The 26,854-nt window shown below is 51.0% G+C and overlaps 3 protein-coding genes across 3 annotated transcripts; 2 read left to right on the top strand and 1 right to left on the bottom strand.

Annotated features, from left to right (window-relative positions):
- The first annotated feature begins 1,129 nt into the window (after positions 1–1,129).
- On the top strand, positions 1,130–4,805 carry SUMO2 (small ubiquitin like modifier 2). Its single transcript, XM_075584912.1, has 4 exons — positions 1,130–1,281; positions 2,223–2,354; positions 2,997–3,068; positions 4,032–4,805. Exons 1-4 carry the CDS (start codon positions 1,261–1,263, stop codon positions 4,092–4,094), a joined length of 288 nt encoding a protein of 95 aa, XP_075441027.1. The 5' UTR covers positions 1,130–1,260; the 3' UTR covers positions 4,095–4,805.
- Positions 4,806–17,826: 13,021 nt separating this feature from the next.
- JPT1 (Jupiter microtubule associated homolog 1) lies at positions 17,827–23,152 on the top strand. The gene is made up of 5 exons (XM_075584904.1): positions 17,827–18,030; positions 19,571–19,719; positions 20,774–20,871; positions 22,390–22,408; positions 22,801–23,152. The coding sequence occupies exons 1-5, from the start codon at positions 17,975–17,977 to the stop codon at positions 22,926–22,928; spliced, it is 450 nt and encodes a 149-aa protein (XP_075441019.1). The 5' UTR covers positions 17,827–17,974; the 3' UTR covers positions 22,929–23,152.
- ARMC7 (armadillo repeat containing 7) lies at positions 23,097–26,534 on the bottom strand. The gene is made up of 3 exons (XM_075584902.1): positions 26,376–26,534; positions 25,200–25,343; positions 23,097–24,539 (listed from the first exon to the last, which is right to left on the bottom strand). The coding sequence occupies exons 1-3, from the start codon at positions 26,452–26,454 to the stop codon at positions 24,181–24,183; spliced, it is 582 nt and encodes a 193-aa protein (XP_075441017.1). The 5' UTR covers positions 26,455–26,534; the 3' UTR covers positions 23,097–24,180.
- Between the last annotated feature and the right edge of the window lie 320 nt (positions 26,535–26,854).

Below are 26,854 nucleotides of genomic sequence, written 5' to 3'. Positions count from 1 at the left end.
GGGGAAACGGAGACGGTGGGGGGGAGGGGAAACGGAGACGGTGGGGGGGAGGGGAAAGGAGACGGTGGGGGGAGGGGAAATGGAGACGGTGGGGGAGGGGAAATGGAGACGGTGGGGGGGAGGGGAAATGGAGACGGTTGGGGGGAGGGGAAATGGAGACGTGGGGGGAGGGAAATGGAGACGGGGGGAGGGGAAATGGAGACGGTGGGGGGGAGGGGAAATGGAGACGTGGGGGGAGGGGAAATGGAGACGTGGGGGGGAGGGGAAATGGAGACGGTGGTGGGAGGGAATGGCGACGTGGGGGAGGGGAAATGGAGACGGTGGGGGGGAGGGGAAATGGAGACGGTGGGGGGGAGGGGAAATGGAGACGGTGGGGGGAGGGGAAATGGAGACGGTGGGGGAGGGGAAATGGAGACGGTGGGGGGGAGTGGAAATGGAGACGGTGGGGGGGAGGGGAAATGGAGACGGTGGGGGGAGGGGAAATGGAGACGGTTGGGGGGGAGGGGAAATGGAGACGGTGGGGGGGAGGGGAAATGGAGACGGTGGGGGGAGGGGAAATGGAGACGGTGGGGGGAGGGGAAATGGAGACGGTGGGGGGAGGGGAAATGGAGACGGTGGGGGGAGGGGGAAATGGAGACGGTGGGGTGGAGGGGAAATGGAGACGGTGGGGGGGAGGGGAAATGGAGACGGTGGGGGGGGAGGGGAAATGGAGACGGTGGGGGGAGGGGAAATGGAGACGGTGGGGGGGAGGGGAAATGGAGACGGTGGGGGGGAGGGGGAAATGGAGACGGTGGGGGGGAGGGGAAATGGAGACGGTGGGGGAGGGGAAATGGGAGACGGTGGGGGGGGGGAGGGGAAATGGAGACGGTGGGGGGGGGGGAGGGGAAATGGAGACGTGGGGGGGGGGAGGGGAAATGGAGACGGTGGGGGGGGAGGGGAAATGGAGACGGTGGGGGGAGGAGAGAGGGAACATGTATTATTTGAATGTTCCCTCAGCGCAGTTATTGCCTCCCCATGCGCGCTCCCGCGCGCCACGTGCTCCGTGCGCGCACCCCTTGCACACTGTGGGGGAAGGGGGCACCTCGGGCGCGCGCACGTCCACCGCGCGCCATAAGGACCGTGCGTGCGCGCCCCCTAGACACGGCCCGCGCGGGTTCAGGCTCCTTTGTGAGGAGGCGGCAGAACCCGACACCCCCCCTCCCCCTGCACCGGCCGGCACCCAGCGAGACCCCCAACCCGGACCCACCCGACACCCCCAGCATGGCGGACGAGAAGCCCAAGGTAAGGTGGGGGGTGGGGGGGAGAGAGACCTGGGGATTGAAGAGGCGGGAAGAGTACTGAGGATGGATGAGGGGGGAGGCCTTAGGAGGAGGGGATAGGCCTGGGGATGGAGGAGGAGGGGAGAGACTGGGGATGGAGGAGGGGAGAGGCCTGGGGATGGTGTGAGGGTGAGAGAGAGGCATGGGGATGGAGGTATGAGGGGATGAGAGGCACGGGGATGGAGGAGGAGGGGAGAGGCATGGGGATGGAGGAGGAGGGGAGAGGCATGGGGATGGAGGAGGAGGGGAGAGGCATGGGGATGGAGGGGAGAGGCACGGGGATGGAGGAGGAGGAGAGAGGCACGGGGATGGAGGAGGAGGGAGAGGCATGGGGATGGAGGAGGAGGGAGAGGCATGGGGATGGGAGGAGGAGGGAGAGGCATGGGGATGGAGGGAGGAGAGGCATGGAGGAGAGAGGCATGGGGATGATGTGAGGGGGGAGAGACCCTGGGATGTGTGAGGGGGAGAGAGAGAGAGGCCTGAGGGAGGAGGGGAGAGGCCTGAGGATGGAGGGAGGAGGGGAGAAGCCTGGGGGTGGTGTGAGGGGGGAGAGACCCTTGGGATGGTGTGAGGGGGGGAGAGAGAGAGGCCTGAGGGAGGAGGGGAGAAGCCTGGGGATGGTGTGAGGGTGAGAAAGATGCTGCTTTATGGGGAATGGGGGGAGAGGCACTAGGTAGTGGAAGGGGGGGGGGGGAAGCAGCTTGTGTTGCCCTGTGCATCCTACTACAAGGGGGGCAGTAATCCACCCTGTGTGGATCCAGTTGCGCTGTCATGGGGCATTATATGTTACCTGGTCTGTAAATGGGTATTGACTTGCCGTATTAACCCCTTGACGGCTTTGCCTGACCCCTGTGGCGGCGGAAGAGTTAACCGGCTTCCCCCTCCTGTCCCCTCGTTTCACAGGAAGGAGTTAAAACCGAAAACAACGACCACATCAACCTGAAGGTGGCCGGGCAGGATGGCTCCGTGGTGCAGTTCAAGATCAAGAGGCATACGCCGCTGAGCAAGCTGATGAAGGCGTACTGCGAGCGTCAGGTAACGAGCACAGCAGTCTCCCCGTCACCTTGCATGTGAGGGGACAGAGGGCCCTTTAAGCTGCACCATGTGACCAGTGCTGACACAGGCTTGCCTACTAATGTGTAGTGTCGGGGTGAGGGGAAGGCAGCGGGGTCTCACAAACGATACCGTATATATTCGCCTGCACGTTCCAGCTTCTCTAACAGATCGTGGATTTATTGTACTGGACCAGGGGCGGCGAATTCCAGCCTTCAAGGGCCACCAACAGGTCAGGTTTTCAGGCTATCCCTGCTTCAGCACAGGTGACAGTCACCTGTGCTGAAGCAGGGATAGCCTGAAAACCTGACCTGTTGGTGGCCCTTGAAGGCTGGAGTTGGCCTCCCCTGTACTGGACATGTGCATGTTGGGTGTGCAACCTGTGTTATATTCCACCAGCCAGGCTTTAACCCTTGCCACAAATCTCCAGAAAGTTGTCTGGCTAAGCCTGAGATTGCAGTTTTTGAAGAAAAAAAGTATAAAGCCAGCAGCCTGTTTGAAGACCGCTAAAGAAGAGACAGTGTTGGTCTGCAGCATAATACCCCCCAACTGCAGTGAAATGGGGGCGCACTTTTACAGTGCTGATCATCTATTTTAAGAGGCCAACTTGCTTTTTTTCTTCAGGGCTTGTCGATGAGGCAGATCCGATTCCGGTTTGATGGCCAGCCGATCAACGAGACGGACACACCAGCACAGGTAGGACGCACAGCCAGGGATACTGGGCTGCATCCTGCTGGACCCCAAGCCAGGCAGTGTAGATATAGAAATAATTAGTGTGCACAGGAAACAACCCTTCAGTTGGAGGGGCGGCTTGCGTTCCATCCTACGGCCAGGGGTGTGAGCTCTCCGCTGACCTCTGTCCAGTACAGACCATGATGAGGGCCGCTGCCGGTCTCGCTTCTCTGGGAGTAGCTCTGGTTTGGCCTCACCTTCCATCTAAATGTTCAACAAGATGGGGTGGGGGGGTCAGGGCGTTTTCACACGTACAAATCCCTACCCTGGCGCGCAAGGTCACACTCGCAGTGCGTACACGTAACTGTGTGTACCGGACAGTGTGATTATTGCTTTACTAAGGAGGTAAAGACTGGAAAGTGGTGTCTGTGCTGTGTTTTGACGAGAGGCAGACATTACATTCTCTCTTTATTCTCCATGTACCTCTGCCTTATTGAAGGGCTTCCCCCCGCCCCCCAGTGTTTATCTAAACTACTGACCGAGCCACCTGTGCTGAAGCAGGGATATCTTGAAAACCTGACGGGTGGGGGTCGGGGGGGGTTGTGGAGATGAGCACCCATGGGTTATTGTACCTCCTGCCTCTCCGCGTCTGCCACACAGACCTGAGCAGTAACATGTTCTGCCAGCGTACACCCGTAGACACCTCAGGCGGTATATATGTTGTTTAGCAATGGCAGGGGCAGCCAACGCCAGTCCTCAAGGGCCACCAACAGGCCAGGTATTCGGGATATCCCTGCTTCAGCACCGGTGGCTGTCAGACTAAGCCACTGATTGAGGCACGTGTGCTGCAGCAGGGATACCCTGAAAACCTGACCTGCTGATGGCCCCTGAGGACTGGAGTTGCCCCCCCCCACCCTGCACTAGTGTCACCACATGGCTATGTTACAGTGCCAGGCCCCTCTCTAACCCCCCAGCCTCTTCTTGCAGTTGGAGATGGAAGATGAGGATACGATTGACGTGTTTCAGCAGCAGACGGGAGGAACATTCTGAGAGAGGCCCCCTCGGACCCTCTCCTCCCTGGCCTCACCCGCTGCCTCCACATGGTCCCGCATCAAACCGGGGATGCGTCTCTGCCACATCCTGACTGCATTAGCCCCCCCCCCCCTCCCAATTGTACATAAATATCGGGTGGATGTGTGTACGTCACGCTAGGGTTTATATCCCTTTTCCTCTTTTTTTTTTCCCCTGACAAAATGACCAATACTTTGGACCAACGTAACAGGTTGAGATGGGGCGGGGTGTCCCCCTTGTGCTCTTTGACCCCTCTCTTCCCCCCCACCCCCAAGTTGGGACATTGCTCTTCAACTTTTATTCCACTAAATTATTTTTGTTTCTCCCCCCTTTTTTTTTTTATATATATATTAACTTCAGTGCCTGGCGCCTGTAACACATCTCTGTGCGCAGTGATCTGCAGGCTCGCCCAGCACTGACGGGGTTAAGAAAACATGCAGCTATGAGCTAACCCACCCCTCTAGTTCCATTGGGCAATTTCATTTTTTTGTTTTAATTAAGCGGAACGATTTTATAACTTTTTTTTGTATGTAACCGTCACATGTTGGGCTATCTGTCTGTAGGGGGTGAAATAGTAGGAAGGGTTCTTTAAAAAATGGAGAGAGAAAAAAACACACACATTTTAGGTAGTTTTTTCCCTTTAAGTCTGACATCTCGTTGTTTAAATAAATCTTGTTTAAAAAAAAAAAAGATTCCTCTGTTATTTGGGGGGGGGGGGGCATGACGTTCAGGTGGGAAGTGGGTGATTACGCTGGAATTTATTACACATGTCCCAGTGAACCCTCGTACACTTCTGAAATCAGGAGTTTTTATGTTCAATAAAAGATTGCTACATGCAAACATATTCTATATTTCAAAAAGTTTGTGTGCTAGGTAGCACACCACAGCCAAGTGAATATGCGAAACTAATGATCAGGGGTAACCTCTAACCCCCAAGAAACTCAGTAATATATACAGGTGTCCCCAGCACACAATTGGAGAATAGAGACAAAAATTGTTAATGCAAAAAAGGTATATTGAAGATAATAGCAGCTACAAAATCAGTCCCAACACAGGATCTGGAGAGTATATCTCATGGCGCAAACTCGTACAAAGGGAGTGTTACACTAAAAAACAACAAGGGAGAGGGAAACTACGTACAATACACGTGAAGACTAAAGGGATAAAAATATAGGGGGGGGGGGTGACGTTTTGGAGCCAAATGCCCCTTAATCATACCTGTTCCCACAGGCTGAAAGTGGTGCCTGTGCTAGGTTTTAACGAGGCAGATATTGAACATTGAATATCAATAACCTTTTTAAAGATGATCCATAGAAAACTATATCGGCAATATATGTGACTGAAGGGGGTAGAAATTAACATATACATGTAATACATGTGTTCATAAAATACATGTATAAGGACATATTAACCTAAAAAGGTTTACTTAAAAAATATATACTGATAAAAATGAGACAAGATCTATTTGACCATTAAGCCGTTTTGATACTTTGGTATCTAACTCGTAGATCCAGTACTGCTCTCTTTGTTTGAGGATTTTATCTCTGTCTCCACCTCTTATGCAATATAACCTGTTCCAGGCCCATAAGTGGAAGATTATCTACTTTTACAATTCTGAAACAATAAAAAAATGTTTTGGCAAGTTATGCAATTTTTTGTGATTTTGAAAATGAACATTGGTCTGTGAGAGAGGCCCCCTGGTGACAGCACAGAGCCAGACGCTGTTTGGTCATTCCCTGACGAAGACGAGTATGTGAAATGCGTAGGGCTGTGAGAGAGGCCCCCTGGTGACAGCACAGAGCCAGACGCTGTTTGGTCATTCCCTGACGAAGACGAGTATGTGAAATGCGTAGGGCTGTGAGAGAGGCCTCTTGGTGACAGCACAGAGCCAGACGCTGTTTGGTCATTCCCTGACGAAGACGAGTATGTGAAATGCGTAGGGCTGTGAGAGAGGCCCCCTGGTGACAGCACAGAGCCAGATGCTGTTTGGTCATTCCCTGACGAAGACGAGTATGTGAAATGCGTAGGGCTGTGAGAGAGGCCCCCTGGTGACAGCACGGAGCCAGATGCTGTTTGGTCATTCCCTGACGAAGATGAGTATGTGAAATGCGTAGGGCTGTGAGAGAGGCCCCCTGGTGACAGCACAGAGCCAGATGCTGTTTGGTCATTCCCTGACGAAGACGAGTATGTGAAATGCGTAGGGCTGTGAGAGAGGCCCCCTGGTGACAGCACGGAGCCAGACGCTGTTTGGTCATTCCCTGACGAAGACAAGTGTGCGAAATGCGTAGGGCTGTGAGAGAGGCCCCCTGGTGACAGCACGGAGCCAGACGCTGTTTGGTCATTCCCTGAGTTTGCCGGACCCCAGACCCAAAGAGAAGGAGCCAGTTCAGAGAGCGGGTAGCCTCACTGAAGCCTTGGCAGCAGACGAGAGGACGGAGGCAAAGACACGGGAGAGTGTATGACATCACTTCCGGGATTCAGTGGACGCCGGAGGAACCGCCGTACAGACCCCAGCTGAGGGATTTCTACTCTCCATGGTCCTTGCGCTCGTGCCACCACACGCCCGCCGGTGTTTTCTCACGAGTGGGTGTTACTACCTTTTTTTTACTATTGTAATACATTTTTCTTACACAATCGGTGCTTGTCTGTTTCTTTCGTTTTTTCTTTTCTAAGGTATTCCCCCCTCCAGGGAAATGCTGGACACTGGACTTATTCACCCAGGCCCTTATAGACTGAGCGCACTACTTATAAGTCCTTATCCATCCAGAGATCAGTTTAGTTGAGCACAGTTACTTAGTGTAAGCTCATATACTGCATAGTGGAGTTCCCCTTGTGATGGGACCACATCTAACGAAGGTATCCCTCTTCAAAGATGACAAGTTCACAATCCTTTCCTAATCGAAGCTGGATATAGTTGCATAGTAGATCAGGGTGAACAGAGACCTGTCCATTGAGTTCAACTTGGGTACTTTGTCCTATATTTGTATTTACAGTATTTTGGTCCAGAGGAAGGCTAACAACCCCTCCCCCCCCCCCCCCCCACCTCCCCAGTGACACATCCAAATGATATCCCAAAAGGGTAAACATTACATGCCTTCCTGACTCCATATATTGGCTATCATATTACTCCCTGGGTCACCATCCTTCCCATGTATACTTATTTGATATACCCCTCTATACCTTTTCTTTCTAAAGAAATGTCCAACCTTTTTTTGAACATATCCATTGTATCTGCCATCACAGTCTCCATGGGTAATGAATTCCACGCTGTAACTGCCCTTACTGTAAAGAACCCTTTCCATTGGTGCCGGTAAAATCTCCTTTCCTCCAACTTAAGGCCAGATCCCTAGTGGCCGCTGCGGCGCGCGCCACACATCACAGCACCGCCCTCTATGGGTCAGGCCTCATTGGCCGTGTGGGTGCGCAAAGCGCGATGATGCGTACGCTGGCAGGGAAGACATACATTGTCTTCCCCTGCCGCAACGTGGTCACGTGGTCGGCGCGCAGCAAATGAAAGGGCAGATATGCCCTGTCATGGCCGCGCCCTCCCATCATGGCCCCGCCTCCCCCCGACATCTCATCGCTCCCCTACACACCGCCGATCGTGGCTTTTGTCTGTGCACGTGCTACCAGGTCGCCAGGCCCGCGTGCTGCAGTAAATACTGGGACCGTTGCCTAAGGGATGCCCCCGAGTCCTTTGTACTGCCCGTGGGGTGAAGTTATTTTGAAAGCTCCTTGTATTGTCCCCAAATATATTTGTATATAGTTATCATATTCCCTCTTAGACGCCTCTTTTCGAATGTAAACAAACCTAATTTAGCTAGCCTCTACTCATAAATTAGATTATCCATCACCTTTATTAATTTGGTGGCTCTTCTCTGCCCATAATGTCTTTCATGGAGTAGTGCCTGAAACTGTACCCCATATGTAAGGTGTGGTCTTACTAATGTTTTAGACAGTGACATCATTATGTTTACTTCTCTTCATTCCCTGTTTAATGCAAGATAAGATCTTGTTAGCCTTTGCAGCTGCTGCCTGGCATTGAGCACTATTGTTAAGCCTGCTGTCTACAAGCACTCCTAACTCCTCCATCAAGGATTCCCCTAATTTATCCCAATTTAATTTGTAAGTCGCCTGTTTATTCTTGCTTCCCAAATGCATAACCTTACATTTATCTGTATTAAACCTCATCTGCCTTGTACCTGCCCAAGTTTCCAATCTATCGAGGTCCTTCTGGAGAGAAATTACATCCTGCTCTGATTCATCCTTACACAATTGAGTATCATCAGTAAAGATGGAGACTTTGCTCTAACTCTCTCCTAAATCTGTCTCAGCATCTCTCCCACTGAAATGCCTCTCCTGCCTTCCTACTGTATGAAATCCTGTATCACACACATTATTTTAAGGCTATACCCTTCTCTGCGCCTCCTTACATCTCACCCTAATATCTCACTATACCCTCCTCTGCGCCTCCTTACATCTCGCCCTAATCTCTCACTATACCCTCCTCTGGCCCTCCTTACATCTCACCCTAATCTCTCACAATGCCTCTTCTACTGCTCCTTACATCTCACCCTAATATCTCACTATACCCTCATCTGCCCCTCCTTACTTCTCACCCTAATATCTCACTATACCCTCCTCTGCCCCTCATTACATCTCACCCTAATATCTCACTATACCCTCCTCTGCCCATCCTTACTTCTCACCCTAATCTCTCACTATACCCTCCTCTGCCCCTCCTTACATCTCACCCTAATATCTCACTATACCCTCCTCTGCCCCTCCTTACTTCTCACCCTAATATCTCACTATACCCTCCTCTGCCCCTCCTTACATCTCACCCTAATATCTCACTATACCGTCCCCTGCCCCTCCTTACATCTCACCCTAATATCTCACTATACCCTCCTCTGCCCCTCCTTACATCTCGCCCTAATCTCTCACTATACCCTCCTCTGCCCCTCCTTACATCTCGCCCTAATATCTCACTATACCCTCCTCACATCTCACCCTAATATCTCACTATACCCTCCTCTGCCCCTCCTTACATCTCACCCTAATATCTCACTATACCCTCCTCTGCCCCTCCTTACATCTCACCCTAATATCTCACTATACCCTCCTCTGCCCTCCTTACATCTCACCCTAATATCTCACTATACCCTCCTCTGCCCTTCCTTACATCTCACCCTAATATCTCACTATACCCTCCTCTGCCCCTCCTTACATCTCGCCCTAATCTCTCACTATACCCTCCTCTGCCCCTCCTTACATCTCGCCCTAATATCTCACTATACCCTCCTCTGCCCCTCCTTACATCTCGCCATAATCTCTCACTATACCCTCCTCTGCCCCTCCTTACATCTCGCCCTAATATCTCACTATACCCTCCTCTGCCCTTCCTTACATCTCACCCTAATATCTCACTATACCCTCCTCACATCTCACCCTAATATCTCACTATACCCTCCTCTGCCCCTCCTTACATCTCACCCTAATATCTCACTATACCCTCCTCTGCCCCTCCTTACATCTCACCCTAATATCTCACTATACCCTCCTCTGCCCTCCTTACATCTCACCCTAATATCTCACTATACCCTCCTCTGCCCTTCCTTACATCTCACCCTAATATCTCACTATACCCTCCTCTGCCCCTCCTTACATCTCACCCTATCTCACTATACCCCCCTCTGCCCCTCCTTACATCTCCCCCTAATATCTCACTATACCCTCCTCTGCCCCTCCTTACATCTCACCCTAATATCTCACTGTACCCTCTGCCCCTCCTTACATCTCATCCTAATCTCTCACTATACCCTCCTCTGCCCCTCCTTACATCTCACCCTAATATCTCACTATACCCTCCTCTGCCCTTCCTTACATCTCACCCTAATATCTCACTATACCCTCCTCTGCCCCTCCTTACATCTCACCCTATCTCACTATACCCCCCTCTGCCCCTCCTTACATCTCCCCCTAATATCTCACTATACCCTCCTCTGCCCCTCCTTACATCTCACCCTAATATCTCACTGTACCCTCCTCTGCCCCTCCTTACATCTCATCCTAATCTCTCACTATACCCTCCTCTGCCCCTCCTTACATCTCACCCTATCTCACTATACCCTCCTCTGCCCCTCCTTACATCTCACCCTAATATCTCACTATACCCTCCTCTGCCCCTCCTTACATCTCACCCTAATATCTCACTATACCCTCCTCTGCCCTCCTTACATCTCACCCTAATATCTCACTATACCCTCCTCTGCCCTTCCTTACATCTCACCCTAATATCTCACTATACCCTCCTCTGCCCCTCCTTACATCTCACCCTAATATCTCACTGTACCCTCCTCTGCCCCTCCTTACATCTCACCCTAATATCTCACTATACCCTCCTCTGCCCCTCCTTACATCTCACCCTAATATCTCACTATACCCTCCTCTGCCCCTTCTTACATCTCACCCTATCTCACTATACCCCCCTCTGCCCCTCCTTACATCTCCCCCTAATATCTCACTATACCCTCCTCTGCGCCTCCTTACATCTCACCCTAATATCTCACTATACCCTCCTCTGCGCCTCCTTACATCTCGCCCTAATCTCTCACTATACCCTCCTCTGGCCCTCCTTACATCTCACCCTAATCTCTCACAATGCCTCTTCTACCGCTCCTTACATCTCACCCTAATATCTCACTATACCCTCATCTGCCCCTCCTTACTTCTCACCCTAATATCTCACTATACCCTCCTCTGCCCCTCATTACATCTCACCCTAATATCTCACTATACCCTCCTCTGCCCATCCTTACTTCTCACCCTAATCTCTCACTATACCCTCCTCTGCCCCTCCTTACATCTCACCCTAATATCTCACTATACCCTCCTCTGCCCCTCCTTACTTCTCACCCTAATATCTCACTATACCCTCCTCTGCCCCTCCTTACATCTCACCCTAATATCTCACTATACCGTCCCCTGCCCCTCCTTACATCTCACCCTAATATCTCACTATACCCTCCTCTGCCCCTCCTTACATCTCGCCCTAATCTCTCACTATACCCTCCTCTGCCCCTCCTTACATCTCGCCCTAATATCTCACTATACCCTCCTCTGCCCTTCCTTACATCTCACCCTAATATCTCACTATACCCTCCTCACATCTCACCCTAATATCTCACTATACCCTCCTCTGCCCCTCCTTACATCTCACCCTAATATCTCACTATACCCTCCTCTGCCCCTCCTTACATCTCACCCTAATATCTCACTATACCCTCCTCTGCCCTCCTTACATCTCACCCTAATATCTCACTATACCCTCCTCTGCCCCTCCTTACATCTCACCCTAATATCTCACTATACCCTCCTCTGCCCCTCCTTACATCTCATCCTAATCTCTCACTATACCCTCCTCTGCCCCTCCTTACATCTCACCCTAATATCTCACTATACCCTCCTCTGCCCTTCCTTACATCTCACCCTAATATCTCACTATACCCTCCTCTGCCCCTCCTTACATCTCACCCTATCTCACTATACCCCCCTCTGCCCCTCCTTACATCTCCCCCTAATATCTCACTATACCCTCCTCTGCCCCTCCTTACATCTCACCCTAATATCTCACTGTACCCTCCTCTGCCCCTCCTTACATCTCATCCTAATCTCTCACTATACCCTCCTCTGCCCCTCCTTACATCTCACCCTATCTCACTATACCCTCCTCTGCCCCTCCTTACATCTCACCCTAATATCTCACTATACCCTCCTCTGCCCCTCCTTACATCTCACCCTAATATCTCACTATACCCTCCTCTGCCCTCCTTACATCTCACCCTAATATCTCACTATACCCTCCTCTGCCCTTCCTTACATCTCACCCTAATATCTCACTATACCCTCCTCTGCCCCTCCTTACATCTCACCCTAATATCTCACTATACCCTCCTCTGCCCCTCCTTACATCTCACCCTATCTCACTATACCCCCCTCTGCCCCTCCTTACATCTCCCCCTAATATCTCACTATACCCTCCTCTGCCCCTCCTTACATCTCACCCTAATATCTCACTGTACCCTCCTCTGCCCCTCCTTACATCTCATCCTAATCTCTCACTATACCCTCCTCTGCCCCTCCTTACATCTCACCCTATCTCACTATACCCTCCTCTGCCCCTCCTTACATCTCACCCTAATATCTCACTATACCCTCCTCTGCCCCTCCTTACATCTCACCCTAATATCTCACTATACCCTCCTCTGCCCTCCTTACATCTCACCCTAATATCTCACTATACCCTCCTCTGCCCTTCCTTACATCTCACCCTAATATCTCACTATACCCTCCTCTGCCCCTCCTTACATCTCACCCTAATATCTCACTGTACCCTCCTCTGCCCCTCCTTACATCTCACCCTAATATCTCACTATACCCTCCTCTGCCCCTCCTTACATCTCACCCTAATATCTCACTATACCCTCCTCTGCCCCTTCTTACATCTCACCCTATCTCACTATACCCCCCTCTGCCCCTCCTTACATCTCCCCCTAATATCTCACTATACCCTCCTCTGCGCCTCCTTACATCTCACCCTAATATCTCACTATACCCTCCTCTGCGCCTCCTTACATCTCGCCCTAATCTCTCACTATACCCTCCTCTGGCCCTCCTTACATCTCACCCTAATCTCTCACAATGCCTCTTCTACCGCTCCTTACATCTCACCCTAATATCTCACTATACCCTCATCTGCCCCTCCTTACTTCTCACCCTAATATCTCACTATACCCTCCTCTGCCCCTCATTACATCTCACCCTAATATCTCACTATACCCTCCTCTGCCCATCCTTACTTCTCACCCTAATCTCTCACTATACCCTCCTCTGCCCCTCCTTACATCTCACCCTAATATCTCACTATACCCTCCTCTGCCCCTCCTTACTTCTCACCCTAATATCTCACTATACCCTCCTCTGCCCCTCCTTACATCTCACCCTAATATCTCACTATACCGTCCCCTGCCCCTCCTTACATCTCGCCCTAATCTCTCACTATACCCTCCTCTGCCCCTCCTTACATCTCGCCCTAATCTCTCACTATACCCTCCTCTGCCCCTCCTTACATCTCGCCCTAATATCTCACTATACCCTCCTCTGCCCTTCCTTACATCTCACCCTAATATCTCACTATACCCTCCTCACATCTCACCCTAATATCTCACTATACCCTCCTCTGCCCCTCCTTACATCTCACCCTAATATCTCACTATACCCTCCTCTGCCCCTCCTTACATCTCACCCTAATATCTCACTATACCCTCCTCTGCCCTCCTTACATCTCACCCTAATATCTCACTATACCCTCCTCTGCCCTTCCTTACATCTCACCCTAATATCTCACTATACCCTCCTCTGCCCCTCCTTACATCTCGCCCTAATCTCTCACTATACCCTCCTCTGCCCCTCCTTACATCTCGCCCTAATATCTCACTATACCCTCCTCTGCCCCTCCTTACATCTCGCCCTAATCTCTCACTATACCCTCCTCTGCCCCTCCTTACATCTCGCCCTAATATCTCACTATACCCTCCTCTGCCCTTCCTTACATCTCACCCTAATATCTCACTATACCCTCCTCACATCTCACCCTAATATCTCACTATACCCTCCTCTGCCCCTCCTTACATCTCACCCTAATATCTCACTATACCCTCCTCTGCCCCTCCTTACATCTCACCCTAATATCTCACTATACCCTCCTCTGCCCTCCTTACATCTCACCCTAATATCTCACTATACCCTCCTCTGCCCTTCCTTACATCTCACCCTAATATCTCACTATACCCTCCTCTGCCCTTCCTTACATCTCACCCTAATATCTCACTATACCCTCCTCTGCCCCTCCTTACATCTCACCCTAATATCTCACTATACCCTCCTCTGCCCCTCCTTACATCTCACCCTATCTCACTATACCCCCCTCTGCCCCTCCTTACATCTCACCCTAATATCTCACTGTACCCTCCTCTGCCCCTCCTTACATCTCACCCTAATATCTCACTATACCCTCCTCTGCCCCTCCTTACATCTCACCCTAATATCTCACTATACCCTCCTCTGCCCCTCCTTACATCTCACCCTATCTCACTATACCCCCCTCTGCCCCTCCTTACATCTCCCCCTAATATCTCACTATACCCTCCTCTGCCCCTCCTTACATCTCACCCTAATATCTCACTGTACCCTCCTCTGCCCCTCCTTACATCTCATCCTAATCTCTCACTATACCCTCCTCTGCCCCTCCTTACATCTCACCCTAATATCTCACTGTACCCTCCTCTGCCCCTCCTTACATCTCCCCCTAATATCTCACTATACCCTCCTCTGCCCCTCCTTACATCTCACCCTAATATCTCACTGTACCCTCCTCTGCCCCTCCTTACATCTCACCCTAATCTCTCACTATACCCCCCTCTGCCCCTCCTTACATCTCATCCTAATCTCTCACTATACCCTCCTCTGCCCCTCCTTACATCTCACCCTAATATCTCACTGTACCCTCCTCTGCCCCTCCTTACATCTCACCCTAATATCTCACTATACCCTCCTCTGGTTGAGAGAGACTGGTGGGAGGAGGCTGGTTGAGAGAGACTGGTTGAGAGAGACTGGTTAGGAGGAGGCTGGTTGAGAGAGACTGGTTGAGAGAGACTGGTTAGGAGGAGGCTGGTTGAGAGAGACTGGTTGAGAGAGACTGGTTAGGAGGAGGCTGGTTGAGAGACTGGTGGGAGGAAGGCGGTTGAGAGTGACTGGTGGGGGGGAAGGGTGTTGGAGAGACTGGTGGGAGGCGAGAGGGGGTTAAGAGAGACTAGTTGAGGGGGAGGGGGTTTGAGAGAGACTAGTGGGGGGCATGGAGGAAGAGAAAGGGGGAGGAAAAGGTGGAGAGAGGGTCGGAGTGTGTCCAAGAGAAAAGGGAGGGAGAAAAAGGGGGGGGGGGAGAGAGAACATATAAAAGATTTTTAAAAAATACAGGATTGGTTGTCCTTGGTTCTATAAAAAAAATGGAGGGGTGCAGTTGGTGGAACTACCCCGGGCGCAAAAATACCCAGTGCGTCCCCTGGATTAAGTGGTCTGGTGCCTACGTAAACTATCACCCATCAAACTTAGAAAACTCAATCAACTCATAACAGCTTTTTTTAAGGGAAGGTTCTAAGATTCACCCAATGGGAGCAGGAAACATCACGGCACACGACTCAACAGCTCATCCATGGCCAAACCCAACCGTTTCAATGCAATAAGAACGTGTGTCGCAGGATAAACCTTTTAGGAAAACAGGTCTGCTATGTTGTCACCTTATATACTAGAATGAGTCTTTCTTATCATTAGAGCACTTTGGATATATATATATATATATATATATATATATATATATATATATATATATATATATATAATGCCCACATATGACAGTGGAACCTAACACTGAGCTGTACATTGCAGTTTTAGGCCCCGTTATCCCGTTCTTTTCTGGGGTTTTAGCAATGCCCCCCTGTGGATAGGGTTACGGTGTGGGGCAGACAGCTGCTGTTTCTATAAAACCCAGGCCGGTCACACCCACCCGATGGCTGGAATAGCCGAGGGAGTGCTGGTCCCAGCTGCCGGGGCGTGACTCGCCCTCACCTGTTACCGAGAAGGCAGCCAGTGACAAATGAAATAACAATGAGCGTGCGGGATTCCGGTCACCGAGGGGACACGTCCCCAGCAGGCCACGCTCCCAGATCTGCTGGTGTTTGCCAAAACTAAAATTAACCCACGAGGAGATTTCCATCTATATATATATAGAGCTAGTATTCTAAGGCTGGGCCCTTGGTGCCCGCAAGCGCGTGGCATCACACTCGCCTGTTGCTGGAGCCTGTTGGATTGCGCGACAGGGGGTGTGCCGTCACGTGAGCGGTTCGCCCTCATTGGCTGAATCCCCGCACGTGATCCCGGGCTGTCGCGCGGCAAAATCAAATTAATTTGATTCTTCGCGCGGTCTATGGCTGCGAGCATTGCCTTACAGCATTTTGACTGCGCGGCGCGCAGTTGCTCCTGCTGTCGCGCTACCCATGGACGCGGCCTAGAAACCCAGAAGATGCTGATATTTATAAATGGATAATGTCATTTTTTAGTTTCTTAATGCGGAATCCCCCTGCTATAACAACAACTCCTCCACCCGTCATACTGTCGTTGCCTCTGAGGTCCCTGAAGCGCGCGAGCGAGAGCATCTAACGCTGCGTGTGTGCGGGACATTGCGCTCTCGTCCCAAACACGGATCTCGCCCGCGGGAAGAACTTTGGCTGCTCCGGTCATTTATGCTAATGTCGCAAATTGGATTTTCAGTGATCAAGATTAAATGGCAGTTTGAGGGTCGTGTGACGAGATCATGTCATCAGTGATGTCACCAGTGATGTCATTTGCGTATTGTATCCAAACGCAAACAAACACCTGCTCTTTGATCTCAGGATCCATCATGCAAAATGTGGTTACGATATCTTAAGAGGCGTCCGAATGTACAAACAGCGTTCCAAAATACATAGTAGATGCAGCTGGTAACAAGATTGGCCTTGCATTTATGGAAAACAAAGCGTTTTATTTCTTCCTATCTCTGGTAATATCAGAAATCCATTTATTCTGCCCCGGGTTTGCAGCTGAGAGAACCTGATAAATACCGCTATAATGTATCCAGATCCTTTCCTGTATGTTTATATATGATGTATTTGTGATGGGTGAGGGGTGGGGTTGGGGGGGGAGAGAGGGTGTGAGGGGTGTATGGGAGGGTGTGAGGGGTGTATGGGAGGGGGTGAGGGGTGTATAGGTGGGGGGGGGTGTATGGGAGGGGCTGAGGGGTGTATGGGATGGGGTGGGGGGGTGTATGGGAGGGGGTGGGGGTGTATGGGAGGGGGTGAGGGGTGTATGGGAGGGGGTGAGGGTTGTATGGGAGGGGGTGGGGGTATATGAGAGGGTGTGGGAGGTGTATGGGAGGGGGGAGTGTGTATGGGAGGAAGTGAGGGGTGTATGGGAGGAAGTGAGGGGTGTATGGGAGGGGGTGAGGGGTGTATGGGAGGGGGGTGTATGGGAGGGGGTGAGGGATGTATAGGAGGGGGTGAGGGGTGTATGGGAGGGTGTAGGGTGTATGGGAGGGTGTGGGGGTGTATGAGAGGGTGTATGGTAGGGGGTGAGGGGTGTATGAGAGGAAGTGAGGGGTGTATGGGAGGGGGTGAGGGGTGTATGGGAGGAAGTGAGGGGTGTATGGGAGGGGGTGAGGGGTGTATGGGAGGGGGTGAGGGGTGTATGGGAGGAAGTGAGGGGTGTATGGGAGGGGTGTATGGGAGGGTTGAGGGGTGTATGGGAGGGGTGATGGGTGTATGGAGGGGGGGTGAGGGGTGTTTTAAGGGAGAGAGATGTCCCCTCCCTCTCCCATTCCATCCCTCTACTCCTCTCCCACACCCATCTCTCTCCTATCACCAAACGCAGCTCCCACAAAGAGATAAAGGCGCCTCTGACTGACATTCGTATTGTCCAACCAGCGTACGAGCGGCGGCCCGGCTTTCTTTAATAGGACCTTCCTGATTGGTTGCTTGACCAGGGTAGGCGGGGCCTTTCTGTAATTTACATGCACCGACAAACTCGAAGCGGGATCGCGCGCGCTTTGAGTGACAGGCAAGATCACCAACAGAGTGCTCCCGGATCGGTCAATGGGTCTAGAGTAACGGTTTAAAGCAGCCAATCAGCGGCACGCAGAGGCGGGGCACGCGGTATAAAAGCTCGCGGTGGCTCGCTGTCTGTGACAGTTGCTGCCGCTGCTCGGAACCATGACAACCACGTCCACCTTCACCGGCCTGGACCCCGAGGGCCGCAGCAGCTCCAGGTACCGCCCGGGTCCGCAAATTACTACATACACCCATTACCGTTACTATATATCATGCATACTGCCATTACCATATGTATACACACATACATTACCGTTACTATATATCATGCATACTGCCATTACCATATGTATACACACATACATTACCGTTACTATATAATATATCATGCATACTACTATATGTATCCACACATTCAACCATCACTCTATATAGAGTTAACTATTATACACACGCCACTATATATATATATATATATATATATATATATATATATATATATATATTACCCTATAGATAGATATATACTACCCTATAGATAATTCTACCCGATGGGCAATAATACACACTACCCTATAGAAAATTAGACCCAGTAGTTAATTATATACACTGCCCTATAGATAATTCTACACACTGCCCTATACTGTAGATAACTCTACACACTGCCCTATAGGTGGATCTGTGTTTGATAGATGGATGTATAGATGCTGGGTGCCGGTGTCTGGCAATTGTAGACATGTCCCCTTTGTGCTCTCTTGACATCACATGCGGATGTATGACGTCACCTGGTTGAACCCGTGAGGTTAGAGGTGCAGGTGATGTCGGATATTATGAAGGCTTTGGGTGGGGTCGCCTTTGTCCTGGGGTTGGTTGGTGGGGAGGGAGGGAGAGCAGAGACTCTAGGGTGCTCTGGGTTTTGGGTGGGGTCTTTTCTTTGTGTCCCCTGGAGATGGGGGCTGGGCAAGTGGGTGGTTGTCCTGGACCCCATGTGTTGGGAAGTGGGGTGGCTTTCCTGGACCCCATGTGCTGGGCAGTGTGTGGTCTTGCTGGTCTCCATGTGCCATCCCACATGAGCTGGGTATAATCATCCATAACCTGCAGCATCAGTGTGACCAGGCCCTCTATGTACAGCTGGTGCTGGAACACACTGATGTCTTGGTGGCAATGCTGCAGGTTTCTGCCTTCACAAGTCACACTGGCAAATTGTATTATATATTCCCATTCCTTTCACATTTTTATACCCAGGGTAGTCCAAGTTCCTTCTCCTGAGGCTTGCTTGTCGGACTCTGGAATGGGGAATGACCAGGAATATCACTGTGCGTGATTTCCTAAATCCTGTCTGCGGTGACTCGTATCCTCTTTGTTACGGGGCTGTTCCTGGGAGGGTTACTATGGCTGCATTGTAAGGTTTCACGTGGGACCCATCACTGGTGCATGTTCCAGCAGCTGACGCCCTCCTGGAAGTCCCTGCAGACTGTTATACGCAGGCCGTGCCAATGACTTGCTAACTGGATGCAGGGATGGGTTTATTTGCTCATCTCTTGGCTGTGTTCTGTTGACTGTTAGTTTTGTCGTTCTGTTTTAGTCTTTTACTACAAGACATTGTTTGTTTTAACCTACAAGACCCTTAAGCGGTTTCCAGATTTCAGGTCATCTGGTGCATATTTAACTCCTTAGTTGCCAGGAGGGTCCTGCAACACCTTGCTGTGTTGCCTCTGCAGTGCCTCGCTGATTTAATGGGCTGTGTCTTCTTGCCAGGATCCTGAGACCTCCAGGCGGAGGGTCCAGCTTTTCCCTCGGGTTCAGCGACCAGCCAGAACAGCCTGCCAGACGACATAAGATGGCTTCCAACATCTTCTGCATCCCAGACGATGTCCCCATAGCAGCACCTCGCTCCCAGGACCCAGGTGACTGCTGATCTGCATGGTATAGATCCCATACTGATGGTGTACTCGTGCCTATTTCTTGTGTGGTGGGGTTGGCATGCATGGGATTCCTGGAGGGTGAGATGAGCAGGTTTGACTTGGTTAGTCTGTTAGGTCTTATGACAGAGGCTAGTGACCCAAACCTGTTCTCTTGTTCCACGGAGAGCGGCTGAGATGCGCCAAGGCGTGTTCAGCAAGTCATGTGACTTGTGAGCTAATAAGGATGCGTAATCGCCAACTAGACTGACTTGCTGCATCTGTAAGCAGGGAGTGGACAATATGCTCTACTGGCTCGCCAGAAGCTTCTAACACTGACCACTGCTGGCGATGGCCCAAAGGATGCATCAAGCTCCATATCCTGACCCAGCATTGGCAGTTCTTGTGTTATCTGCTTCCATGTAATAAGATTGCTTTAGAACCAACCTTTGTAATTAAAGACGTGGAGGTTTTGTAGTGCTGACCACGCATGTGATGGGCACTCCCCTTGTTGTAATGTTATGTGCTGTAAAATGATACAGTACCTGTACTTTAACATTAGATTAATATTCAATTAATAGCAAAGTGAGGACATGTATGACCGGTGCTCTAAATCTAAACTATCTACATGTATGTATGTGAATAATATATTTCATGAGGGAATGAATCCAAAATATCACAATCGACCCGTTCCAAGTGTAGAGTCACGCAATGATGCGTAAGAGAAAAATACACAATATTGTGTAATACTTTCTTCCAATTGGTGGTTTATACAGTATGTGGCTGGTAGGACTACAGCATTCCTAAAACTGTGTCCCACACCTGGGGTTGCTGTTGCCACTTTTGTTTTTAAGGAATGCTGTAGCCCTATTTGGGAAACGTGGGTGTTGTGTATAGGTCCTTCCACTCACACGCACCACACCTTGGCAGAAAGTATGACGCCACATTTTGGTTACATTCCATTGTGCTCCCCTACACTTGAAGACATGCGTTGTAACACCTCCTTAGAATACACGCGCCTCCCATGCTGATGTGAGTAACCGCTTCTCTCTGCTCCCAGGAGCTCTGGACAGTGGCATGTGCGGGGACTCGGAACCACCCGTGTCACTGAAGAGAACGTGTTCCATGGGGGAGTATGGTGACGCTGCTGAACCAAAGGTTTGTGCTGTTCTTAGGGCGGTAGTTTTTAAATGCACTCCTTGGGGAACCTAGACATCAGATTTCGGGAATGACAGAGTCTTAAACATGAGAATCAACTTGGACTACATAATGATTGAGTACTTCAGTATTGGGTGGTGGCTTTTTGTGGGGGGGGGGACAACTAATATTTTAGGGCTGGAGTCTGACCTCACTCCCCCCTGCTCATAATAATAATAATAGCATGTTCTTGTATAGCGCTGCTAGTTTTATGCAGCGCTTTACAGAGACATTTTGCAGGCACAGGTCCCTGCCCCGTGGAGCTTACAATCTATGTTTTTGGTGCCCGAGGCACAGGGAGATAAAGTGACTTGCCCAAGGTCACAACGAGCCGACACTGGGAATTGAACCAGGCTCCCCAATCTCAGTCAATCAGTGTCCTTACTCACTGAGCCACTCCTTCGCCCATCTCATCAGGCAATACTGATTTACAGAAGTTTAGCACAGATGTACAAACCAAGATAACAATCTAAGATTGATAACTGGGCAATGTTTGGCTGAAAGACATTGAGAACCGAGTTGCAGTGGGAGGGAGTCAAATATTGCAACGAACACTTTTGAGCTTCCTGTTCTTGCGAGCTCTTAAACATCCCTTGGAGGATCTGGCTTTTTACATTTTTGCCAGAACGTGAGAAGCGATGTCCCACCGGAGTGCAGTATCTTCATGGTGTTGCATCTGCATGTTCATTCTGGCTTTTAGCTTTTTGGCTGATCACCAATACAGCATAATTGGTCCTATTTGCTGCAGAAAATCCTATGAACCACATGCCTGGCTGTGCAGCAGTATTAAACATTAATATTGTATTGGTGTGATTGGCTGTGGGATATTCACATTTGCAGCGTCTCGTACCAACGTGCAGGGGGGGAGAAGGGATCTGACTTCCCTACACAATCCCCATCACAGGCAGGCTTCAACCTCCCTCCCCCCCTGGCATCTGCTAATTGCCCAGGGCAAGTCTTCACTCCTATGTCCCGGGGGACCTGGTTGGCCACATCTGTTACACCAACTTCTGTAATCCATATTGTCTGATCTCAAGAGTCGCTCTCACAGCTTGTCCTAAACACAAGCGGTATTGTCCAGTACTGAAGGACTTCTTTATGCCACCTCATTGCAACTGGACAAACAGGTCTACTGCAGTGTGTTCCCTTGGATTACACCTACTAATAGAGTATTGCAGATGAACGGTTGCCTAGCTCTTCCCATAAAGGAATATGGTGTAAAAGGGTCTAATTTCCCCCCCCCCCCCCCCCTCCCCCCAAATCTTGCTGCATCCTACTGGAGCAGCGTCTGAACACTGCGCAGCGAGGCCACCTGCTGGTTACAGCTGGTAGTGTTGATGTCTTCCCGATATGTCCGGACTAGTGTTGAGTGGTCTGTGCTTGGGAGGGGTGAGTTGGCAGTGAGCAGGTTAAGGCTGGTGGTGATGGTAAATGTAGCTGCATAATATCTGTGCGTTAAGGACTCTTTGTGTTTTTCAGGATGAAGATGACTCAACTGGTAAGTAAGCCTTCTCCTGGATCGCTGCACTGCCTGCTGCCATTACCCTACACTAGTGCTCCCTCTCCTATTACTCACTCGCTTCCCACTGCTCGTTACCACCCTGTGCTCCCTGCCTGCAATATCCCAACCCTGTGCTCGCTCCTGCTCCCGGGACTGGCGTGCTCCAACACCCCCCTCCCACGCTCACTCCTGCTCCCAGGACTGGTGTGCTCCAACCCTGCGCACACTTCCTGCTTTTGGGGTTCTCGTCCTCTCTTCTCCTCCCCATCCCCCCCCCCCCCCCCCTCCAATTCGGTGTTTGTTTTTTTAGAAGTGTGCATGTTGTAACCGAGCATGCAGAGACTCTGTGGGCCGAGACCAGAACCTCCTAATCCTTTCCTTTTGATTAGACAACACCGAGGCTGGAATGGAAGGTGCAGAAGGTGACTGCGATCCTGAGGCTGCCGCGTCGGTGCCGGCTGCTTTCCCCAGCAGAAGAAACCCACCGGGCGGCAAATCCAGTCTGGTGTTGGGGTGAAGCCCCTCCGGATCTGCTTTTTGGTTCTCCCTGTGTCATTTGACTGTCCATCTCCATCCCCTCGTTATATGAAGCACTTTATGTCTGTCCTGCCATCTTTTTTACAAACACATTTTTCATGTCTGTGTCTCTCTGGATCTGCTGGAAAAGGCATGTGTGTTCAAGTAGTGGAGAAAAGTTGATGTTTTATTAATGTTTCACATAATAAATATTGTTTTAATGTTTTCCTTGGGATGGGGTCTGACCTTACTGCCTAGGTGTCCACCTTCCTTCTCTTGTGGGATATAGATACTGTCCCTAATCCCATCTTGCTGGGATGGCTAACTCTTGTCAAGTGCCACCAACAGGTATTCAGTGTGCCCCTGCCTCAGCACAGGTGGCTCACTCATGTCCTGAGCCACCTGTGCTGAAGCAGGGATATGCTGAAGACCTGTTGGGGGGCCTTGAGGAATCACTGCTTGCCTTATTACTTTCTGTCCAAGGTAAAGAATCCGAAGTGACTTATCCTGCACAGAGTGGAGAATTGTGTGTGGGCTAACTATTGCCCGATAAGGAAATTGGTCCCAAATAATTCCTTCCAAGACTAAGCAGCTGATGTAAAACCCGACAGCTGCTGGGGGAGGGGAGTGGAGTGGAGAGAATGTCCTGAATGTTTATCATGCAGCAGGGTGACATGTCTGAATTAATGTCCCCAAGCAGTGACAATGTTATCACTCCCGTATCAATGTTGAAAACTGGCATTTCCTACAGTCGGTGCAAATGAATCGGACATAAATATATAAAATCACAATGTGTAACAGTTTCGTGTGTGTGTATATATGTATTTTTTTTTTTTGGGAGGGGGTATAAGTTCAGCTGCTTGTAATTCACACCACCTACAGCTGCTGGAAAAATATGCCATCCACCATTGTAACTAGCAAATGCTTGTCACAAATCCTCAAACTATTCCAGGACCGGACATTAACATACGGTGTATGTGCTCGAGCTACCAACAGGTCAGGGATATCTGAACACCTGACGGTAGCGCTCGAGGATCTGCTTTGGCCACTCCTGCTCTACCCTAGTCACCCAGGCCTGATCACTGCGGTTAATGCAGCCCTCCCTCAGTGATACGCCAGCCAATGTCTGCGATTAGTCTCTGCTTTCCCAACAACCGGAGGGAGGTTAGGTGCCGGGGCTGCCACCCTGCTCACAGTCCTGAGATGTGGGTGTGCTGCGGGGAGATACTGGTGCGTGACCATGTTGGTGGAGCTCAGTCTGTGAGAGTGGGGTGAGGGGTGTCTGGCACCGGGATCCCTAGGGCGGTATGCTGGCTCAGGTCCCTGGCCGCCTGTACCTGCCTCTCGCTGCAGTAATCCTGCAGGAAGATGGTGGCCAGGTTGCTGATCCTGCGGTTGGTGGAGAGGGAGAAGCGGACCATGCATTCCACGACTGGCGGCGCGGTGACGTCAGCGCGGGAGGCCGCCGTGCTTAGGTACATGAGCGTGGTGAGAGCAGACAGCACGGTCTCTTCTCGTCGGCTGGACAGGCAGTTAATGACCAGAGCGAGCCCCCCCGCCGACAGGATGTGACTCTTGTTGGCTTTGTCCAGGCACAAGTTACAGAGACCTCCTGTGGAGGGAAATGAGGGGGTGCAGTAACCATCCCCCAAAATCAACTTTTAGTATGCTAATTATCTTGTCTGTACAGCACGATATAGGAGTGAGAAGTGGAGACCTGGTGTGTCCAACTCCAGTCCTCAAGTGCCACCAACAGGTCAGGTCTGGATACCCTGCTTCAGCACATGTGGTGCAGTCAAAGACTGAGCCACTTGTGCTGAAGCAGGGATATCCTTAATACCTGGCCTGTTGGTGGCCATTGGGGACTGGAGATGGCCACCCCTGGTCAAAACGATGTGTCACTATAGCAACTCTCTGAACTAAGTTACTGGGCTTTTCTTACGTAAAAATTTGCGCTGTACCGAAGGAATTGCTGTGACTATATCTAGCTCTATATCTGAAGCAGCTCTGAGACACAATCCACATTGCCCACAGTCATGTTCATTATCACAAATTCCAGAATATCTAACGGAGGGGAAGGGTGCAGGCTGGGGCACGGAGGGGAAGGGTGCAGGCTGGGGCACGGAGGGGAAGGGTGCAGGCTGGGGCACGGAGGGGAAGGGTGCACGAGGAGCTGTCAGTGTCTGTGAGGCTGCGAGAGGGGGTGGCGTTGCACGGGGGGGGGGGGGTGTACTGATCAGTCTTCACAATAACCCCCACGCCAAACACTCACCGATTCCAAACTCCACGAGAGTCTCGTTGTCCTCGGTCAGCATGTCCAGGAAGAGATCGGGGACCTGCAGCTGCCGGAGGTCGGCAGAGTTCCGGGGGTCGTAGGAGAAGTTGGCCAGATTTGCCAGCACCTGCTCTTTGGCTTCTGGAGGGAGAGGAGATCTGAGTCAGAACCGGCACGGTCAGGGAAAGCTAACCAACGTAAGGAGAGGTGGCTTTGGGGGGCACTGAAGCTGCCGGGTTGGGGGGTATAAAAAGCCCCAGCGATTACAGGCCGTGATGTGTATAAAATCCTTATTACTCAGGACTCCGACAGACGGAGCCACAGGCAGAATTATTCAAATAAACTAGAGCTCGGCCCAGACCCCTCCTGGGACCCCGGTCATTCTGCGATATGAGGGGGTTCCCAGGCAGCACCTTGATGTAATGGGGGGGGGGGATTTGTGGAAATTGTGTGTGAAAAGTCCCCAAAATACTGCTGGGACCTGGCAGGTGTTTCACCACTGCTTGTGGGGAGCTGGGGGGTGTATTATAATGTGGGGGTGAAGAATACTAATATGGGGCATATCAAGGGAGGTAGGGTATTATTACAGAGCCTATCTTGCAGGGCTGGGTGTTATTACAGGGGATATCTCAGGTGGGGGGGGGGGGGGGGAGGGCAAAGTGTTATTACAGGGCATACCTCAGGGAACAGTGTTATTACGGGTGATATCTCAGGAGGCTGGGTGTTATGGCAGATATTTGGGGTGCTAGGTGTTATGGGGAATATTTGGGGCACTGGGTGTTATTATGAGGAATATTATGGGGGTAGGTGTTATGGGGGAAGGGTGGATATTTGGGGGGCTGGGTATTATAGGGGTGGGTGTTATTATGGGGGGCTGGATATTATGGGGGATATTTGGGGGGCTGGGTGTTATGGGGTATATTTGGGGGGACTGGGTGTTATTATGGGGCATATTTGGGGGGACTGGGTGTTATTATGGGGTATATTTGGGGGGACTGGGTGTTATTATGGGGGATATTATTGGGGTGGGTGTTAGGGGGGCTTGTTGTTATTATGGGGGGAAAGTGGATATTTGGAGGGGCTGGGTATTTTTATGGGGTGGGTGTTATTGTGCGGTATTCTTTGGGGGCTGGATGATATTTGCGGATAATGTCCAATGTCCTCGCCTCTCACCCGCGCTGTCCGTATCCTGGATCTCGGTGACCAGCGCCTGCAGATACCGGAAGCGGTCAGAGCTCGCGGGCCCGGACATCGCGCTCCGTTACCTGGCAACTAGAGTGCCCGGTGTCAGGCAAGCTGCAGGCGGATGTGACGTAGGAGCCGGGCGGAAGTCCCGCAGAGCACGTGCCTCCCACAGTGTGCCCGGTCCTCATGCTGTCACGGTGGGTGGGTGGGTGGGTCTGGGATGTGGTCCTCATGCTGTCACGGTGGGTGGGTGGGTCTGGGATGTAGTCACGTGACTGTCACTGTTTATTCATTACATGTGCGTGACAGCGATTCAGAGGGGACAACACGTGTCACTGTAAGGACCCTGAGTGTGGCACATGACACACACACACTGCACACTGTATTTATTTTTATTTATTTATAAAATATTTTTTTACCAGGAAGTTACCTCTCGTTATATATATATGTATACTGCACACTGTATA

This window comes from Ascaphus truei, unplaced genomic scaffold, assembly GCF_040206685.1.
Source record: "Ascaphus truei isolate aAscTru1 unplaced genomic scaffold, aAscTru1.hap1 HAP1_SCAFFOLD_805, whole genome shotgun sequence".
Lineage (NCBI taxonomy): Eukaryota > Metazoa > Chordata > Amphibia > Anura > Ascaphidae > Ascaphus > Ascaphus truei.
Note: the sequence above shows the minus strand (reverse complement) of the source record. Positions and strands in the feature narration are given on the sequence as shown.